This window comes from Glycine max, chromosome 2 (genome assembly GCF_000004515.6).
Source record: "Glycine max cultivar Williams 82 chromosome 2, Glycine_max_v4.0, whole genome shotgun sequence".
Classification (NCBI taxonomy): Eukaryota; Viridiplantae; Streptophyta; class Magnoliopsida; order Fabales; family Fabaceae; genus Glycine; species Glycine max.
This window is the reverse complement of record NC_016089.4, coordinates 42,851,404-42,871,356: the sequence shown is the minus strand read 5'-3', so window position 1 is coordinate 42,871,356 and position 19,953 is coordinate 42,851,404. Positions and strand designations below refer to the sequence as shown.

The 19,953-nt window shown below is 30.0% G+C and overlaps 2 protein-coding genes across 2 annotated transcripts; both read right to left on the bottom strand.

Annotated features, from left to right (window-relative positions):
- Positions 1–7,871: 7,871 nt before the first annotated feature.
- On the bottom strand, positions 7,872–10,032 carry LOC100784160 (heavy metal-associated isoprenylated plant protein 28). The gene is made up of 2 exons (XM_006575330.3): positions 9,470–10,032; positions 7,872–8,379 (listed from the first exon to the last, which is right to left on the bottom strand). The coding sequence occupies exons 1-2, from the start codon at positions 9,594–9,596 to the stop codon at positions 8,099–8,101; spliced, it is 408 nt and encodes a 135-aa protein (XP_006575393.1). The 5' UTR covers positions 9,597–10,032; the 3' UTR covers positions 7,872–8,098.
- A 5,549-nt stretch (positions 10,033–15,581) lies between these two features.
- LOC100783625 (heavy metal-associated isoprenylated plant protein 9) lies at positions 15,582–18,659 on the bottom strand. Its single transcript, XM_026126233.2, has 6 exons — positions 18,533–18,659; positions 18,311–18,373; positions 17,960–18,179; positions 17,694–17,866; positions 17,396–17,486; positions 15,582–16,243 (listed from the first exon to the last, which is right to left on the bottom strand). Exons 2-6 carry the CDS (start codon positions 18,329–18,331, stop codon positions 15,804–15,806), a joined length of 945 nt encoding a protein of 314 aa, XP_025982018.1. The 5' UTR covers positions 18,332–18,373; positions 18,533–18,659; the 3' UTR covers positions 15,582–15,803.
- Positions 18,660–19,953: the final 1,294 nt, after the last annotated feature.

Here is a 19,953-nt window from a genome sequence, read left to right as displayed (position 1 = left end):
ATGTGATTTCTCACAAGAGTCGTGAGTGAGATGTGATTCTCCACTGAGAATTAAGTGATATCTTTTTGAAAGGATAAATTTTTTTCACTAAAAAATATGAGATGGTCTATAAATATAACCAATTTACATACACAAAAATATGACTAGAGTACACAAAGAATAACAAAAACAAAGAGAAATCATTCGATTGTTTGTATCCAAATCATTTTCTTTCTTCCCTTGTGCACTGAGAGAATTAGAAAAACTATTATCATGTGAAATGCCATTGACATACAGTTGATGTGGGTGTGCAAACCATGCCAATGAACTCTATTTTATATTTTATCATGAAGGGAATTTGTCAAGACACCCTATTACATCCAATTTATATAGAGATTGATGAGGTATATCGAACTCAAAGTTTAGTGTTTTACACACCCCTTGGAGAATTGTGCTCTTTATTGTTTTTTCTTTCTGGCAGGATCATTACCATCAATTATTTTTTCTTTGAAATTTTTTCATAGTTGTAGAATTATCACCACCAGAGGGCGAACCCTGGTGCAGCGGTAAAGTTGTGCCTTGATGACTTGTTGGTCATGGGTTCGAATCCGGAAATAACCTCTTTGCATATGCAAGGGTAAGGCTGCGTACAACATCCCTCCCCCATACCTTCGCATAGCGAAGAGCCTCTGGACAATGGGGTACGAAGTTTTTGAGGGCGAGCCCTGGTGCAGCGGTAAAGTTGTGCCTTGGTGACTTGTTGGTCATGGGTTCGAATCCGGAAACAGCCTCTTTGCATATGCAAGGGTAAGGCTGCGTACAACATCCCTCCCCCATACCTTCGCATAGCGAAGAACCTCTGGGCACTGGGGTACGAAGTTTTTAGTAGAATTATCACCACCAGTATACACCAACAGTCTTTAGATTGAAGTATCAGCCAATGAAAAGTGTTCCAACACATTTAGCCTGATTTTTATCTTTAGTAATAAAAAAAAACAGAGAAAATCGAGTTCAAATTTCTTTTCTCTTATAATGAAAAGTGTTCCGAACTGGATTAGAGGCGTAATTTTCTAGAGTGACCTATTTGGCCTCAATGGGTTGTACTAGCCTAAGTTGTATTAGTTGACTGGAGTTAATGTCTACACACAATATTTTTAAGATGAGCTCACAAATAATAGATTGAATCTTAAATTTGTCACTATGTCAATACAATATAATACTGTCCCTAAGAAGCCTTGAGCTCCGTGCCAAGTAATCCAACTCAACTTAAGCTCTTATAAATACAATTATTACTATAGAAATATGCATTTAATATATCTCACCACTCTAGTAAAATAGCCCCTAACTTGAATGTCATGAGTGTTCTTTGCAAGTACCTACCCCTTGTTCCCCTTGTTCATAGTGTCTTGGCCATGGGAGTTTTAACATCTTCAAGAGATTATAGATCTCCATTAATGTAAAAGAACACCTCAGTCAACATCAATCAAAGTTTAATCAAAATCAACTATCCTGTCTCAAACAATATTAAAAAGAAAAATTCTTGCACAATGATCCTATAATACAACCATTCACAATTGATGAGATTGGGTCGAGTATGTGAGATTTATTAAATTGAATATTGTCGAGGATTGAACTTACAATTGATCCTATAGTACAACGTTGTACTATAACTGATTTAGTCAAACATTTAAAATCAAAAGTTTAGAGTCAAATAGTAAAGGAATCAATCTCAAATCCATCTTCTAAAGTTTATATGACATCATATTATTCTTTCAAAAATTTTGGTCAAGTTACTTTCTTAAATTTTTAAATGTTATCAACATCTTATTCTTTTTTTTTTCGGTACACAGTGAATAAAAAGACAGAAAACAGAAACTGAAGGCTAAACTCGAATCCTCCAACATTAGACTCAAAACATCAAAAGGAGGAGAAGTCGACTCCTGCATATTGAGACTCCTATGCACACTCAAGCAAGAAAATTTATCTCTGCGTAACGTCTCCCTGATTTCCCCAAAGAGGTATCATACTTATTATTCTTTTAAAAATCTTCTCATTAAATTCGTCTTGCAAAATTAAAAATCTAAAATTTCCAATAAATATAATTTAATTAATCCATTTAAATTTCTTTATTTCTTGCTAATTAGTGATCACAATATCACATTATAATTTAACTAACTCATACATATTTTACTTGACTGACGTAACTTTACACCAATCTGAAACGATCCACCCTTAAATGTACCTTGATTGGTTAAAAAAACATTTTTTAAATAAAAAATTGTTGCTTACAAAAATAATAAGATTATATTCAATAAGATTTTCATCAAAAAACTTATTTAATTAGTTAGGAAATACATTTTTTTAAATAATTTTTTAATAATTTTTAGAGTTTTTTTAAACATTACTTGAAATATTATTTTTTAAATTTTATTTTCTAATTTTTTTATATTTTCTTTTTTTATCTTTTATATATTTATCAAACTTTGCTTATCTTTATTCTAAATAAATCATAATTTTATTTTTATTCAATTATTTCACTCTTTAACTACTTCAACGGTTATTTTTATCAAATATTTAATAAACTAACCTTTCAATGTTCCGTACCAACTTTCAGCTAACTCATCAAATCTTAATTTAAAACAATCCAATATGATATGTAGACCTGATACCAAAATAACATCATTGGTTCTGTTTTTTCCTAAAAGAATCACACTATTTTAATCCTTTATAGAGGATACAAGTGACAAATGGAGAACTAGACGTCTCATATTTTAATATTATATAATTAGAGGATACTAATTGGGCCTTTGCCCTCCTAAAAAAAAGAAAAAAAAAGAGGATGCTAACACTCGACAAAAACAATGGATATATTCAAAGGAGAAAGGAAAGGGGTGACTTTCTAGCTCATTTTTTTTTTCTCTTCTTTAACAATTTTTGTTTGAAAAGAAACATCATATATTTGCTAGTCACGATCTAGCACTGCTACAAAAACGTGGCCTATCATTTTCTTTCTTGTACTCCTTAAGTTACCATCATTTTCTTAGTAGACAGATTCTCTGTTAATACAGCCATGAACAGCATTTTGAAGTTGTGTCATAGACAAAGAATTAAAACACAAGCAAATCTCCTCCAAGGCACAACATATTCTTAATCATATCATCGTTTAGCACTTAACCAAGTCAGATAATGTTTTATTAATATTATATATATTATATATATATATATTTAAGTAATTATATATCTCAAACCTATCCCAAAACATAAAAACAAAATTCAGAAAATGGTGGAACTTGTCCAATGAATTGACGCAATCATAAGACTCCGGCACCACCACATGTCACTGCCAACACTTGACATGTCTTGTTTCAAAACAATTTTGGTTAATTATGCTTTTAATATTTTACCCTCAATCATATAGTCACATATATATGTGGAATATATTTTGACGAAATAATTAGTAAGTGATGGTGGGTTATGAAGTTATGTCAGCGTATCATGTTCAGAATCTAAATTGCTTTGCTTGTGGTATTTCTGTTTGGGCCCAAAATCACGTGATTGTTTTGCCAGCTTTGGACTTTCAAATCAACTTGTCAACTTAGGCCAGAGCTCAAAAGGATAAGATTAGAATAATTATCCATTTTAATTAGTTTATTTTTAGAAAAATCATTATTTTTGAATTTTTGAAGCATTGAAGATGTTCTAACTTCTAAGTGATGGTCACGCTAGTCCAACTTTACAAAACCATCCATTTAGGGTGTGATTGCTTTGAAATCTTTCCCACTTTTCAAAGCACATTCAAGATAAATCCATCTCAGTGTCTCATGTATCATTCAAGTTCAACATATAAGAGAAAGACACCTCAAAAACACACTTAAGGCATGTTTGGATTAGCGTTTGAAGCTTCCAAAAACAGCATTTACACTTTTCAATGGAGTAAATGGAGAAGTAAAAAGTGTTGTCATTGAGTATAACGTCGATTTATAATGGGAAGAATTGTTTTCTAAACACAATATTAAGAATTTTGATATATTTATTTTGTTGGGTCAAGTAGTTGAATTAGTTTGAGCACATCAACAGAGAGAAAGAGGATTTTTCAACAAGAGACCAATAGTACCAAATTCCTTTAATTTCAGAAGGTACCACATAATTTGTTATTTAATAATAGGAAATAAATGTAGTTAAAAAGGATGAAATTGAATGATATGTGGCCAAGTTAGGGGTAAAGCAGGACTTTTATAAATTCAAATGCTAAAATAATTCATATTTATAAATTCAAATACTAATATATATGCGTAGCTTCTGAAAAAAACTAAACCAAATAATAAATATGCAATAAATTGATGGTGAAAAATAACTCCTTTTATGACAATGCCAGTTCAATAAACCCTCTACAGAATTAAGAGGTTGGATTTTGCAAAACAGTTCAATGATGGTTGGATAGTCTTATACCACATGTTTTCATGTCCCTTTTTCTTTTCATCCTATTTCTGTTTGGAGAGAAAAGGGGAAAATTCTTCAAAAAAATAAGGACCCTTTTTTTCTAGACTTGTTGTCAATGACAAAATCATAAGTGGAGGAATTTCCTGCCACACAATGCAAAAGGGGCTTTAAAGAATGTCTTAATGAGTTTAGTGGACCTTTTGAAATAACAGGGTAACTAATTATGGTAACAACAACATAACTTGATGAAATTTGATTTGCTCCATTAGTATGGAGTATGGACAATAAGGTACTGTTTCTGAAAATAACGTGAATGGATTTTCATGCGCCTCATGAACAATAAAGTCACATATACGGACACTAGTTAATAATTGAACCCTCTTATGCGGTTCTCAGTTTTTTTCACAAGTCTCCAAACATGTTTGAGAATCTTTTACAAATTTATGTTTAAAGCAAAAACAATTTTATCAACCAATCAATTTTTTGTGTGTGTTTATTTTACTTTAATCTGTTGGATTTATATTAAAATGCATATTACATCATTTTTAATTGCAAACTTAACATGCACATGAAATATAGTGTCCTTAACTTTCTCTACACTGCCTAATTTCTTTTTCCATGGCTAACTTTTCCTGCAAAGATACATGAACTATAACAAGGGAATGTCCCTTCCAATAGTAATAATCCTTGTAGAGAGGCAAGGCCAATAAAATAAGATAAGGTCACAAGGAAACTGTCATGTTGATACATAAATAATACAGCGGCTGAGAAATGTCTCACTCTCAACAACCTATAATTGACTCTTCATTGTTTTTATTCTTACTATATGCTACCATCATTGGCTAATTGAAAATTCATATATTTTGTTTCTTACATAGACAGGTTCAAAGTATGTATGTATTTGGATAACGTCGAGAATTTTATGGTTTTTTCTTACCGAACATTATTTCAGAAAAAAAGAAGTTAATATAGTGACAAACCAAAGAAAAATGCTATGAAAATATTAAGTTTCTCTCACAAGAGACAACATTTTTCTCTCCGTAATTTTACTTCTCTTCTAATTATAGCTATTTGTTGATTATTGATTAAGAATTTAGTTTTGTGATTTTTCACGAATTGACATTCGAACCAAACAGCATTTGGTGAAACTAAATTTACTCACGGAGTGTTTGGATAACACACAAAATTAATTAGTTTTATTCTACAAAATCATGATGAAATCATGAAAAAAGTAGAAATAATTATTTGATTCATTACCTTCACCATGAAAAAAATAATCTACTTGTGATTATTAGAGCTAGCTGAACTAAGATCCAGTTTAATCTTTAAGTTTTGCTTTTTCCTAAACTAAAGCAAGAACCTTTTTCAGAATCAAACGTTATAACCATCATTGGTATATCACTACAAGAAGTTATGGTAAGCTTTGCTATTCAATCCCCTCAATAATGAATTGAACCCTTTTGGATATCATTTTACATTGATCTTTTATTTTGGACATACTTCAAGCTTCTGCAACTGAAGAATCAAAACTTCAAGGTAAGGGAAAATCAAATGAATGCCTGATAACCAAAACTACAAGGGCTAATTCTTTATTACAAAATCTTTTACATAATTACACAAAATTCAGCAGAATCTAACATAGCTTATTCTTCTGAAGCTAGCTCCTCACAGAACCAACTTATTATGCAATAAACAAATATCCTATCCATCAAGAGTTGATTGAATAAAATGTGCAAGTTATTATAAATCTTTTGACACTGTTTTCAATTCTCACGAATTAATAAAAAATACAAATATCCTAACCTAAAACACGAAAGAACTAAACACAGTTTCTATTCTGACAAATATGATTAAAAATTTAAAAGTAAACCAGAAAAGAAGTTGAATCTGAAGAAGAGGTTGTGGAAGAAGCAAAACGAAGGTTCCTCCTTAGACCACCAAAACTTATGCCGTGGCGCGGAAGGAGGCGTTCTGTGACCCTTGTGAGCACTGCTGTGTACTCTCCTAATATCTCTGTCATAACCACCACCATTATCATCTTTCTTTGCTTCTTTTTTCTGCTTGATATCTCAGAACTTCTTAGAGAGAAGAATCCTTAAGGGTGAGAGTGAGAGAGGGTTCTATAAGTAAGTCTTTCTTTAATGGATTTTGAATTGTGGGGTTGGAAAATGATGCCACACACACACACATAAAGGTTAGGCAAAAAGGATTAGAATTCTGGCACTTTCTGGTGTGTCATGTGTGTGTGTTGTGCGTGTGTATATATACACACACAACAGTGAATTAGGCACATAATAATTAGCATATTTTTACGTGGTAATCACCACAATGATTAAACAATAAGATAGATACAATAATTTGACCATATATGTTGAGGCTTTGGAAAGACACGGTTTTCACATTCAAATACTATTTATATTTATTTGGTTACGCGTAAAATGGTAATCATCGTCATGAGAACATATATATATATATATATATATACCGAATTTATTTGAATCACATTTTTGTGTGACGTTTTGGGGTGTCACATCATAGCATTTTAAGAGCTGATCTGGTCTGATTATATTGGGAAAACATTGGAGAACATGGAGTAACTTGCAAGTTTTGAGCACGAAGTTAGGTAGATGAATGCCAATTATCAGGCGGGGGAACTTTGGTTAACTTCTTTTGGAAAAAATATGATATGATCAGCTCATGTTTTTTCCTACACATGGGTTGGCAGAGCTGAATTTTGAGAGCTTCAATCCCAGATAATTGACACTGATAGCATGTTTGGATTTACCTTAGAAGATCTAGAATCACCAAGTAACTTGGAATAGTTTTTTCTTTTTATATAGAGTTTTATATTGAATTTAACTGTTAATTTACCTTTAGAATAAAAACATTCGGGGTGTGTTTAGAAAAATGTTGGGTTCAGCGTAACCCACATTTTTTCTAATTTAGCAATGTAGTTACTTCTATGTTTGTCGCTTTGGAACGCGCGAAATCGATGTTTGAAGTCTTGCAAATGATAAACCAAACACACACTCAAACATATATCTCTTCACTTTAAAATCAATTTAACTGAAATACAAAAGTAATTTTGCAAATGCTCGTCCCAACATTCATTGAAATTCATGGGCCTAAAATATTGCTGCTGCTGATAAGAATGGAATGTGATCATGATGATAATATAGTTGAATGACCAAAAGTAAAGGATGGGCATAGTTGTCTAGCAAATAATGTTGCCAAAGGGATGAATAGTATAAGATAGATTCATAGATCTCTATAAATTGGCCCACTACAACATAGGACAATGGTAGTATAAGGCTATTAGCTAAAGTAGTTTAACAAAATGTACCTTCAAGAGAACCTAGCTTGCCTCAAACAGGAAGAATCCAAATGTAGCATAATGAGTGAGGGTTATTTTGGCATAGACTAGCTAGCTGTAATTTGTAGATGCCAAGATATGACGTTGTGATATCAGATTCAATAAAAGAAAGCAAAATCTCAGTACATGTAAAAAGAAACAGGGCAAGGACATAGAGAGTCCATCCAAATGCTAGGACAATAATATCTACAATACAAATGAGATCATATTGGAACATTTCCATTTCAAAATTTACACTTTTTTTTTTTGGAGCCATTTCTTAATTATATATTCCTCTCTTGCACTGATCATTTGAGCTTTATATAGCTAGAAAGAATATGATCTAGTGAAGACCTTCTTCCATGCTTTCAAACTCAGAGATCGAACCTTGGTTAAAGCTAAAGAGGGTTTAAAATCCTTGTGAGGAAAGGGTGGTGGTGGTGAAGATGAGGGTGATTGTGATTTCTCTAATACAACATTGTCTTCTTGGTTCCAAAACTGAGCCTCTTTTCTCTTGCTTCTCACGGTTTCTAGCACATCATATTTGTTGCAAATTCCCCACACTGTCACCTTTTGTTGATAATAATCGACATTTACCGAGTATATGCCTGTAATCAATAATCAATAATAAGTTCCCACTTGCCAATATATGAAATAATTCAATATCCTACCACTATAACACATCTTTTTACTAATCTCCATATTAAAAAACTAAATAAAGAAAGGATTCAATATGTTTGTTACTTTCAGGTATTGAATATATTTTAACTTTTTCATTTAATAGTACTTTTTTTTTTTATAAATTGCTAGTAGTATTAAAAAAACACAAGAAAATTGAATAGCTGGGAGAATTTTATAAAGATAGGGAACTTGACTATTTATGTACAGTGATGGTGTCACCGAAAGTGATATGGACCCAATATTTGAGGTTTAAATTCGATGTCCAGCTCTTTAAAAGGGATGGTGAACAAGCACCATTTCTTTTTGACTCAAGAAATTGCCGAGTTATAGAACAAATGGAAAGAATAACAAGTTTGTTTTTCTTATGATCCAAGGAGCAATTTGATAAAAGATTACTTGAAGACCTCCTTGATAATTACCGTTAGATTAAAGATTCCAATGCTAGTTGTTTAGTCAAAATATTTTTCTAGCATTTTTCATTAGAAATTTAATTTAGTGAAGCCAACAGATTGTCATTTGGTCATAGTCCACACAGCCCGTTAGTTGAAAATGCGTGTTATGCAGACCCAAAAGGACCCAAAAAGCAAAGTTGCGAACTTTCAAAACCCACCCCAAGTTTGACCACATGTGACACACTTTGCAACATGTCAAACATGACTCACAACAACCAAGCCAACAATTCTTAATCAGAATATAAACTTAAAAGAATGTAAACAGTATATGTATCTATAATTATATGCCCATCTAATTACAATCATGATAAATTTATTAATTTTTAGAATAATTATCTTATAAATCATATTAATGATGAATTTTTTTATTAATTGATAGTGTAAAAATTACACTTAAAAAAAGGACATTGTGTGCTTATCTATCAAGATTAAATTGAGAAAAAATGCTAGAAAGTTCAGACTTTGGGATAGATAAAAAAAGTCCTTCCTAACAATGATGGCTGTATATATTTCAAATTAGCCACATAAGACTTGAAAACTAGCACTAAAACGGTTATTAATTTACCTTTAAGGTTGGATAAGGTTTTCTTTATTTTCTTCTCGCATCCATAAGAGTACAATGGAACCATCATTTCAACATACTGTGCCTCCACAATAGTCTTGTAAGCTGGGACAATTTGCATGTTGGCCATCCTGACTTTGCTTCAACTCACACCATCCAATTTCAAATCAATATGGTTTTTTGCTTCTTGTTATGGATGTGTGCCCAAGCCTTATATAAAGTCTTTGTTCAGGATATGGATCATGGCCGGTTAAGCTCAAAATAATCCATTTAGATTCTATTTCAAAAGAAGCTTTAGTTTCATTCAGTAGTCACTTTTTCCCTTCTTTTCTTTTACTACATTTTTTTTTCTTTTTTTCTTTATGAGATGAGATGTAGTTGCTATCAACTGCTGCATATCATTATAAATTTATAATTAAGAGGGGTTAATTAATTAGGCCTTGAAGGATAATGCCTTTGATTAAGGAAATTGAAATCATGGTTTGAATGGGGTATGGGTGGTGTGACATGGATGAGTGCAAAGCTGTGTCAGCAACTCTGGCGTTGGTTAATCAAAATTCAAAAGTAGATGCATTGCATTCTCCTTTTGTCATTGGAAATTGAGAAATCTTGGAGTTTGGCTCGCACGTGGGTTGTTTTCCTTACCAAAGAAGAGAGCAATTGAATTCAATGATTCTAAGTTAGTATTTAATTTTAGACTATTCTTTTGAGTTTTTTTTTTAAAATTTAGTTAGAAATTAGAATGTACTTAAAAAGTTAAAATGTAATTTTTTTACACTATTTGATTCACATACATATTAAGATCATGAGTAAATAGTCTCTGCATGATATATAGTGTAAGAGATTTTATACTATTTTTTTAATCACAAACAAATTGTTATATAAAATAAGTTTATTGATTTTTATAATAATTTTTTAATAAATGATAGTTATTTTTAAAATTACATATTATAATTTTTTATTTATTGATAGTATAGTTATTTTACAATTGCATAAAAATTAAACTAATAAGATTTTAAAATTTTATAATAATTATTTTAAAATCGTATTTAAGATAATTTCTAACTAGCTAATCCTGTTAAACTTTGATATTCACATTGTATCAAAATTAAACCTTTTTAATCATTAAATGAAAAGTATTGAATAATTTATATTTTTTAAATAATACTATTGTTGAAAAATAATACTAGTACTACTCAATTCCGAGTGCCAATTAGAGACTCGTAACCCTGGTTTTGAAGGCTGTGATCATTGTACCTTCTCAGTTTTAATTATGCAGAAAGGACACTTTACGCACTAATAATCGATCTTAATTAATTCCATGCACATGCAATTGTCGTTTCATTTGTGATGAAACACATAAACAAACATAAACCAAAGGAACACCTTTGTTGCAAACATAATAAAGCACTGCATATGCTTGTCTTCATTTTAAATCATAGTATTAGTTCGCCTAACTATTTTTATTATATTAATTTATGGAGTTAGATGACTTGCATAAAATTCAGGGACTGCTTTTATTATAACCATCACAAGTTTGGATGTAAAGTTCAAATGTTTTTTAAAGTTATATAATTAGTCCTATTAGACAAATTATAGTACACACTTTTTTATATTAGATATGATAAACTTAATCGAAAGTCATAGCTAGACTCCTTAACTCGAAATTTCAAACATAGCTGCAAATTGTCTTCGGTTTGGTTGGAGGATATATATGAACTCTCATCAGCCCACAACAAAAGTGTATACTACCTTAGACGAATTGAGAGTAAGTGTTAATCCATGTCATGTGAGAATCAGATCTTTTCTTTTCTTATTTTCTATTAACTTTTCAGAATGATTTAAATATGTTTTCTATCATTATAATTTAATTTTTTTTTATCGTTACAAAATTATTATTTTTTGTTTTTAGTCCTTAAAACACTTTATAACACTTTAAACAATAAAAAAATGTTGTCTAAATTAAAGTGCTATAAAGATGAAAAATAAAACAAATCTAGAAATATTTTTTTTGCAAAAACAAAAATAAAAAAGCTCTAAATTATAAGAATTAATAAGATATTTAAGAATAAGTCAGTTTAGGAATTGAACTTTTGCTTTAGGAAATCCTTACGAATTAAACATCTCAACTTCATTAGTAAAAATATTAAAATAAAAATTAATAAACATTTATAATTCGTGCATAATAAGCCACATATATGGCCTATTTTTTTCTTCTTCTAAATGACAGTATTTTATAAAAAATAATGCCCTTAATAGGTTCGAATTGAAACAGAATTAATTTTTAAATGGTAGGGATGAAAAATATTTTTTATACATATAAAAAAAATTAATTTGTTCCTTACGAATTAAAGACCTCATTTTTAATAAAAATAAACTAAAACCACAAAGATACTAATGATAAATGAAAACTCCATAATGTACTCCTATATGAACATAATAAATACATATATGACCTATTTTTTTTTTCTAATTGATAAAAAAAACTTTTTTAATTAAAATTAACATCCTTAATTGGTTCAAAACAAAGTTAAGGTCCTTCCATAACACTTTTTTTTCCCAATAATGTGTGATAATTTTAAGATTTGAGTTATTTAGGCGTTATTTTGTGTATATTATCTTGTTAATTTTTGCACGGTGTTAGATGTTTTCTCCACAGTTCTTATCTAAATTCTCTAGGTTATTCTTAAGATATTAAGATTTATTTAAGAAATTATCTCTTCTAATATATGTTTTTCTATACGTATGAACGATTGAATTTCTAATTACATGAGTGAAAGATAAAATTATCGGTCTAATATACAACACTATATTGCCACATTATATCGATAGTACTAATTAGTTAAGACTTTTTTTATATGAAAAACAAAGTAAAGATCCTTCCATAACACTTTTTTTTTTCCATATATAATGTGCAATAATTTTAAGATTTGAGTTATTTAGATTTGTGCATATTTTCTTGTTAAATTCATGTGTATTGGAAGTTCAAATTTCAGTAAAATAAGACTCCATCTAGTTCCTTAGCATAGAATATATCCCTTTGAACTAATCTCCATGTGCACACTTTTGCAGCTATATGAGATTCCATCGGGGCAAAATATAATAATTAATTTTAACTGAAATTAATCCGAGCATAAACATATGATTCCTCATTATATTTATACATCCATCATTCTTAGCAAGTCTTACTTGGGAGAAAGCATTAAAAACAACCAAAACTACTCTAAAACAGAGAACTGTATTAATTCAAAAGATCCTTAAAGAAGAATTATTTCACAAAGTCTATCTATGATATTAATTTATGCCAACATTAGGCTATAAATTTGGTCCAGTCACCAAGAAGTGGTGACAAATGAAAATGATGAGAAGGAGAATTTTATATTAATTAAAAATAAGAGTAAAAACAATGCATTAAAAATATAAAATAATTGTACACTATTATCTAATCATAAATTATCATTATGATAAACATTAGATTTAAATTTATACTAAAGTTTACCTAATTTTACCTATAACTTGATTTTACAGTAAAAACATTGAAACATAAATCATATAATTTTTAAAATCAATATTAATCAAAATCAATTTTATAAAATTAATTTTGTCAATTCTCATTCAAACATACACTTAAAATTATTTCAACTAAAAATTAATTTTAAACTTTACTCTAACATGAAATCAAATATATAAAAATATATTTAAATTAATTCTAGACTTAAAATTAATTCTTCAACGTGAAATCAAATACACATTTACTAAAAAAATGTTAAAGTATTTTAATATAATCAAAATCAATTTTACAAAATCAATTTTATCCACTCATTTAAATATACATTTAAAGTTATTTTAACTAAAAAAAAATTTAAATTTTATTTTAACATAAAATTAAATATACAAAAATATATTTAAAATTAATTCTAAACTCAAAATCAATTTTTGAGTATGAAATCAAACACATACCAACAAAATAGTATCCCAATACTTGCCAACAAAATGTTAAAGTATCCCAATATAATCGATATAAGAAGCTAGCAAGCTATATATACTGTAGCTGACAAGAAAATTTAGAATCTTGTGCATTGTTTTAAAATCTCTTTCCAAATCATCGCACCACCGCCTCTTTTTATTTTAACTAACGTCCAAATGGAAAATGGAAAATTGATAAAATATGTTTTGATTTTTTCAAAATATTTTGAAATGATTTTTAATTTTTTTTATAAAAATTTATACACTACTTTTAATTCTTACATTTTAACGAGAATATGTATTTTTAGTCTATAATAAATATTGAAATTACATCGCTTTTAATAAATATAAAAAGTAATGTATATAATTTTTTTTTTGATAGAAACTATAACTATTGCTTTAACCTTTAATAATTTAATTAATAAGATTTAGAGCCGATTTGAACCTGCAGTTCCATGAAAATAGGTATGAATCATTTCTGTTTCTGATGTGTTTATGTTCTTCGGCAACCAGCTTTCTCATCAATGTTTTCCACCTTTAAGAATCCAAGGAATTGAAGGTAGTTAATAATATATTAGTGACAAAATAGCATATAGGACATAAGACACAAATCACAAGCAATTGTCGAGGCTTCAACGTATATAGCCAACCTTCTCCATACATGGTCCCAATGACTAATGAGTATCCGTTAATCTCACCACGTGGATTGTTTTATTAGAGAAATTATGAGGTTCTTATAAAATAAGGTGTTTGTACATTTTAGAAATTTTGGATTCATAAATATGATGTAAATTAATTAAGCTACTAACAAACGTAAATCTCATTAATCACTTGATTTTTATAAATTGTGCCAAACAACTATTTTATGTTTGAATGATGACAATGCGTATTATTTGTTGGCTCAGTCTACGACAAATTAAGTTTATACAAGAATCTTTCCTTGCACATCAATAATATGTGTTAAATCAACTACATTATTGAAAATATAACTGCAGTGAAAGACAACAAATAGTCTGCATAACCTAGCAGTGGTACTATTTAATAGTAATAATATAGAACATAATAATTATCTTCCTCACAGAGCACATGGAGAATTTCTGTGTCTCGTTAGGCTTCAGTAGTTGGAGAAATGGTTAGTTAGATATATGATTTATCAAATTATTTCTAAATTATTATTTGACAAGTGTGTAAAATTTTAAATAATATATACGTTTCTCCATCATAATTGACATGAAATCTTGTCTGTCATATATAACAATTGAGTTGTGTATGATATATTGTATCCAAATAAGATGTCCTTTTAACCCTTCCGTGAATAAAATTTAGGAGAGATCAAAAGTAAATAAATTTTATAACATATAAAGTATTATATTACAGTTTATTTTTGTGTGTGTGTGTGTGTGAAGTGATTGATAGTTAAATGACTAAATTATTAAGATAATTTTATGCTTAATATTATATATTTAAATTAATATCATTTTTTCCTTAATTAATCACTCGGTTGAAATATATTTATATATTTTAATTGTTTTAAAAAACACGTAAAGTATTACAAATAGTATTAAAAGAATTTTTAATAATTAATTTTTTTTCTAAAAAAATAATAAATAGACTTGTTGATGTTGACACTAGAAAGCTCTTCTAACTTTTAAGAACTCTTTATATAATATTTATTATGTTTATACCAAATGGAATTTGGTAGTGTAATAATTTATACCAGATGCTTGAAAATTATAAGGCTACAAAAAAATACATAATCTAAAAAATATAGGTAGTGCAATAATTTTTAAAACTAAAAAATTAAGTAAATTTTACTTTATATTTTATAAGTCACATTATTTAATGAATTTCCATAATTTTTTTACTAATAATAAATATTAAATAATGTGTTAAATATACAACATTCCTCTGTATGAGTTTAGCCAATTAAAAAGATGTGGGGGCTCTTAAATAAATAGGCAGGTAACTTTTCCCCTTATTAGAAGGTTTTTGTCTGCTGTTTCATGCATGTCATCCAATCTCACTTTCATAATCATAAGTCAATCACCAATATATAAAATTGATTGACGTCAATTCAAATTGCTCAACCAAATAGAGAAAAAAAAAAGAAAAAAAAAACTTGAAGATACTCATATATTTCACAAGCATGTGCACAATGATGATGTATTACTATTTGTAATAATAATATATCGTACATACATAAATAAGACAGAACGATATATCATCAATCAGCTTGTTATCAATATGATTCCATGCCATTTCATTTGACACCTTCTCCCATTCCACCAGCCCAACTCAATAAAAAAATTTCCCATATTGGTGGTGCTTACAAACAACTTTGAAACCTTTTTCTCATTCCTATGATGATCGTTTATACAATGCAGCATGCATTAGGATTTTCATCACTGAAGAGTTGTGGAGGTGGTATTCTTTCAATGACAGAGAGTGGAGGGTACTGATAATAGTACATCATCCTCTTTAAGCCTTCATCATCAATGTTATTGTAAGGCACCACCACCACATTATTCTCTTCTTTTTTGGCTTCTTCTTTGCTTTCTTCACCACCCTTTTCTTCTTTGTTCTCACCACCCTCTTCTTTCTTTGCTTCCTCTGGTGGCTTCTCCTCTTCAGGTTTAGTCTCTTCTTCTGCAGGTTTCTCTTCTTTCTTTTCTGGTTCTGGTTCTGGCTGAGGAACTATCTTAGCTTGCTTTTTGGTGCGTCTATATACATAATCTACTAGTTTGTTTGCATCCATGATTCCTGTCACAAGAACCTTCCCTGTGCTAAACTCTGTCATTGCTGTTTGAACTCCTACATTCAACACAGGTTTTCACATTAATTACATATGAATATGGAATTACCTGAATTTTTTCCTCTCCCATTCTTAATTAATAGAATATAATATAGTCCTCTTAGAAAAAAAATAATAAAGAAACACAAGCAAAGGAAAATATAACTAACCAAATAATATTATGACATAGTATAAATAGTTTTTTACTCTATCATTTAACTAGAAGTAATCATACTAATCACCACATATTATAAGTTAAGTCATATAAATAATTATTTATTTTTGATTGGTTGGCGGTATAATTTTTTTTAATTAATAATATGTATGTCTATTAAACTCATATAACTAATGAGCCTTGTAACCATTTGTAGTGATCCTTCTTTTGTGCTTTTCTTTTCTTGTACTATTCCCACTTTAAGATGATCATATCCTCTACAAGAAAGGATCCAATACACTACTGCACTATTTTGTCCTCTACGTTTAATTAGCTCAAAGACAAAATGATGAGGCTAAGTGGACAATTTGATTTTGAAGGCATGATATGTACAAGGCCATCAAGAAAGAGTGAAAAATAAACTTTGTTAGGCGAATGGTTAAAGTTATTTCTTTTCTAATTTCATTTGTGTAAGAGTTAAAGTTATCACTCTTAACAAAATTTGGGATGCTTTTGTTTCCTATAACAACCATGTTACTTTCTGTATTCTCTTTTTGCCTTACAGAATGGTCATTCTGAATGGCAGAAAAGAAACACAAAAGCAATAGCCTAAAATTTGTGGTGCTATCTCATGCAGGACATGGACCATGGGGCCCACGTATAACATCATCACTGACCAATTTTCACAAAAGAATGCCACGCTAGATGGGGTCCAGCATCAAGTGCTGCTGATTTGGCAATCTGATGATACAATACATGAAAGCATGAATATACCCAAATTCAGGAGTGATGATTCATCCTTTATGGGACCCCTTTGTAATACTTTGTTGAAAAATGACTCATGAAGTTGATTTGTCGCATTCACAAAACTCTATTTGGCACTACAAAATTTATTCGTTAAGAAAGTATAGCTTTGTACTTCTTTCCCTTTCTTTTTTCACCTGTCCTTTCTCCATTACAACTAACAATGAAGCCATGATCATATTGAAAATTTGAAATCAATAGAGAAAAATGGTACCTCTCATTTGTAGTATCTTCCTCTTGAGTTGCTCAGCACAGGCCTCACAGTGCATGTTTACATTCAGTTCCACAGTAACTGGTCCACTAACCTGGATCACCAACAATTCTTTTTTATTGATTAACTTTTTACATATAATGTGTTTAGAAACTTGTTAAGATGGAAGAATCACATTTGAGATGTGAAAGCTATAATTCTGAAAATCACATCTGAAATGTGAAACCAAATATGTTATAAATATCTTTTATTTGTTAATTTGGTCTCAACTAGAAATTAAAGAGGAACATTACTGTGATACCTGAGAATTGACAACTTCTGGTATAGGTTCTCCTTCTGCTTCAGGCAATGGAGATATAACACTTGCTCTTCTCTTTGTTTTCTTTGTGATTGTGTTGCAGATTGCTTGAGGCTCCACTATACCCTTTATGGTCACTTCATTTTTAGCCATGTCAATTACCACTCCTTCAACTCCTGTTAGAAGATAAATACAAAACAAAATAATGAGTGCACATGAATGACATTTGGTAGCAAAAGGAAAGAGACCGTGTATTAATAAATTTGAACCTCTCATTTTCATAATGTATCTCTCAATTTTCTTGGCACATCCCTCACAATGCAAGTCCACAAACAGCACACATGGTGAAGGTGGTTTAGGCTCTTCCTTCTTCTCATCTTCTGTCTTTTCTTCTGGTTTTTCTTCCTTCTTTTCCTCTGCTGGCTTTTCCTCTGCCTTCTCTTCTTTCTTCTCCTCAGGCTTGGCTTCAGCCACTGGTTGTACTTGCTCCTACAAAATATAAAAGAAGAAACACACCTAATAAGTACTAGAACCAATGTAGACCAAGTTATAACACTCGCAGAAAAACAAAAAATATCACTAGGAAATTAATCACAATGCCAACAGAAATGTTATATCACCTGTTTTGCTTCCTCACCCATTTGTCCTATGAATCGAGACTGATGAAATGTCAAATTGTTATTCTGAATTTGGAAAAAAAGTTCTTAGACATGCAAAAGATGGAGAGGGTTTAACAAGTGTTGAGAAATCAGTGATGTTATAAGGAGGGAAGGAGAAGGGGTATATGATAGGTGACTGAGGAGTGATATGCATATATAAAGTTAAACTGAGTGATTCCTTACCACATGCAGTGCCACTAACTGCGAAAGGGAACCTCTTAGTTTAATTTTTTTTTTCAGAATTCTTTTCAATCTTCAAGGTTGTGAAGGTAGAAGGGGTGAATCAGTGGAGCAGGCTCAGCAGATTTATAGGGTGGGAGGAGGAATTAATAGTTAGGTCAAGTTGGGAAGAGGGAGAAAAAAAGAAAATAGAAAGAGAGTGGAAAAATGACAGTGACTTGTGTCTTTCAGGGTTTGAATTTTCACTAATTTTTTAGTATGAAATAAATCATATTAAAATTAAAAAATGTTAGTTTGAGAATTGTTTTATATCAATATTATTATCAATAAAAAGAAAAAGAAAGAGAGGGAGAAAAAAAGGTAGCTTTGAAAAATCAAAAAATTATAATACTTCTATTATCCACCGACTGGTATAGATTTTTCATGGTGGTGAAGTGTCATTCTGTCAGACATGCATGGCATATGGGTAAGTTTAGGACCTCATCAGGACAACCTGGAGACCTTCATAGGTGTGGATCTATAGTGTCAGCACCTATTAATTCTAAAATCTAATTCACTTACTCTTGACCTTTTTCTATGTATTGTAATTACAAAATTACTGTATAATAGCAAATTACAATGCACCACCTAGGCTAAAATAGTTAACCATGTGGGAGTAAGATTCTTTCTGTCTATTTGCATTATAAAATTCTTAATATTGTTTGTTAGATTACTCTTAAATTGGGAAGTTAGTACAGGTTATATGCTGCAGTTAACAGGTATTTAGAATCAGTCCAAGAAGTGAATTAACTTGTTTATTTTAGAGAGTACATTCGAGTAATTGAATATTATTGAGAATCTTTATATGCTAACAACATAAACGGCAGCCATTTTAAACTATTGGCTCATTGTTTATCTCAGAAAAAATAAAATAAAATTTGTTCCCTTTTGTTGCTGAGTAATCATTCTCCCCCCATTATGCATCAAGCTAGCATGTTTAAAGTTTGCTTATGATTTCAAATTTCTTGGTTTTACCTAAGTTCAAATTAAGATACTTTCATGAAAGACAAAGTGCCATTTAGATTAATTAAAGCTTAGATTAAACATTTTATTTATAGATGAATTGCATACCGCAAACATGACAACAGTTGCCCAATCAATGAAAGAAAAGTGCTCATAAAATTTTCATATTTATTTATCCTACTTAAGCTTAAGTTGGTGTGACTTGTAAGCATCCCCTCAGATGATTAGACATAGGCGAAACAGATACAATGAAATTACCTGAAACAGGATATTAGATGAATAAATTATCAATTTGGTCATCAAGTGTTACCTTTCCCTTAAGTAAGTCTTAAAACAATGAAATTATATAAATAGTTTTTAAAGTATTAAATATTTATCAATTTAGTCCGTAAACTGATATATTTTACTGTTCAGGGATGCAG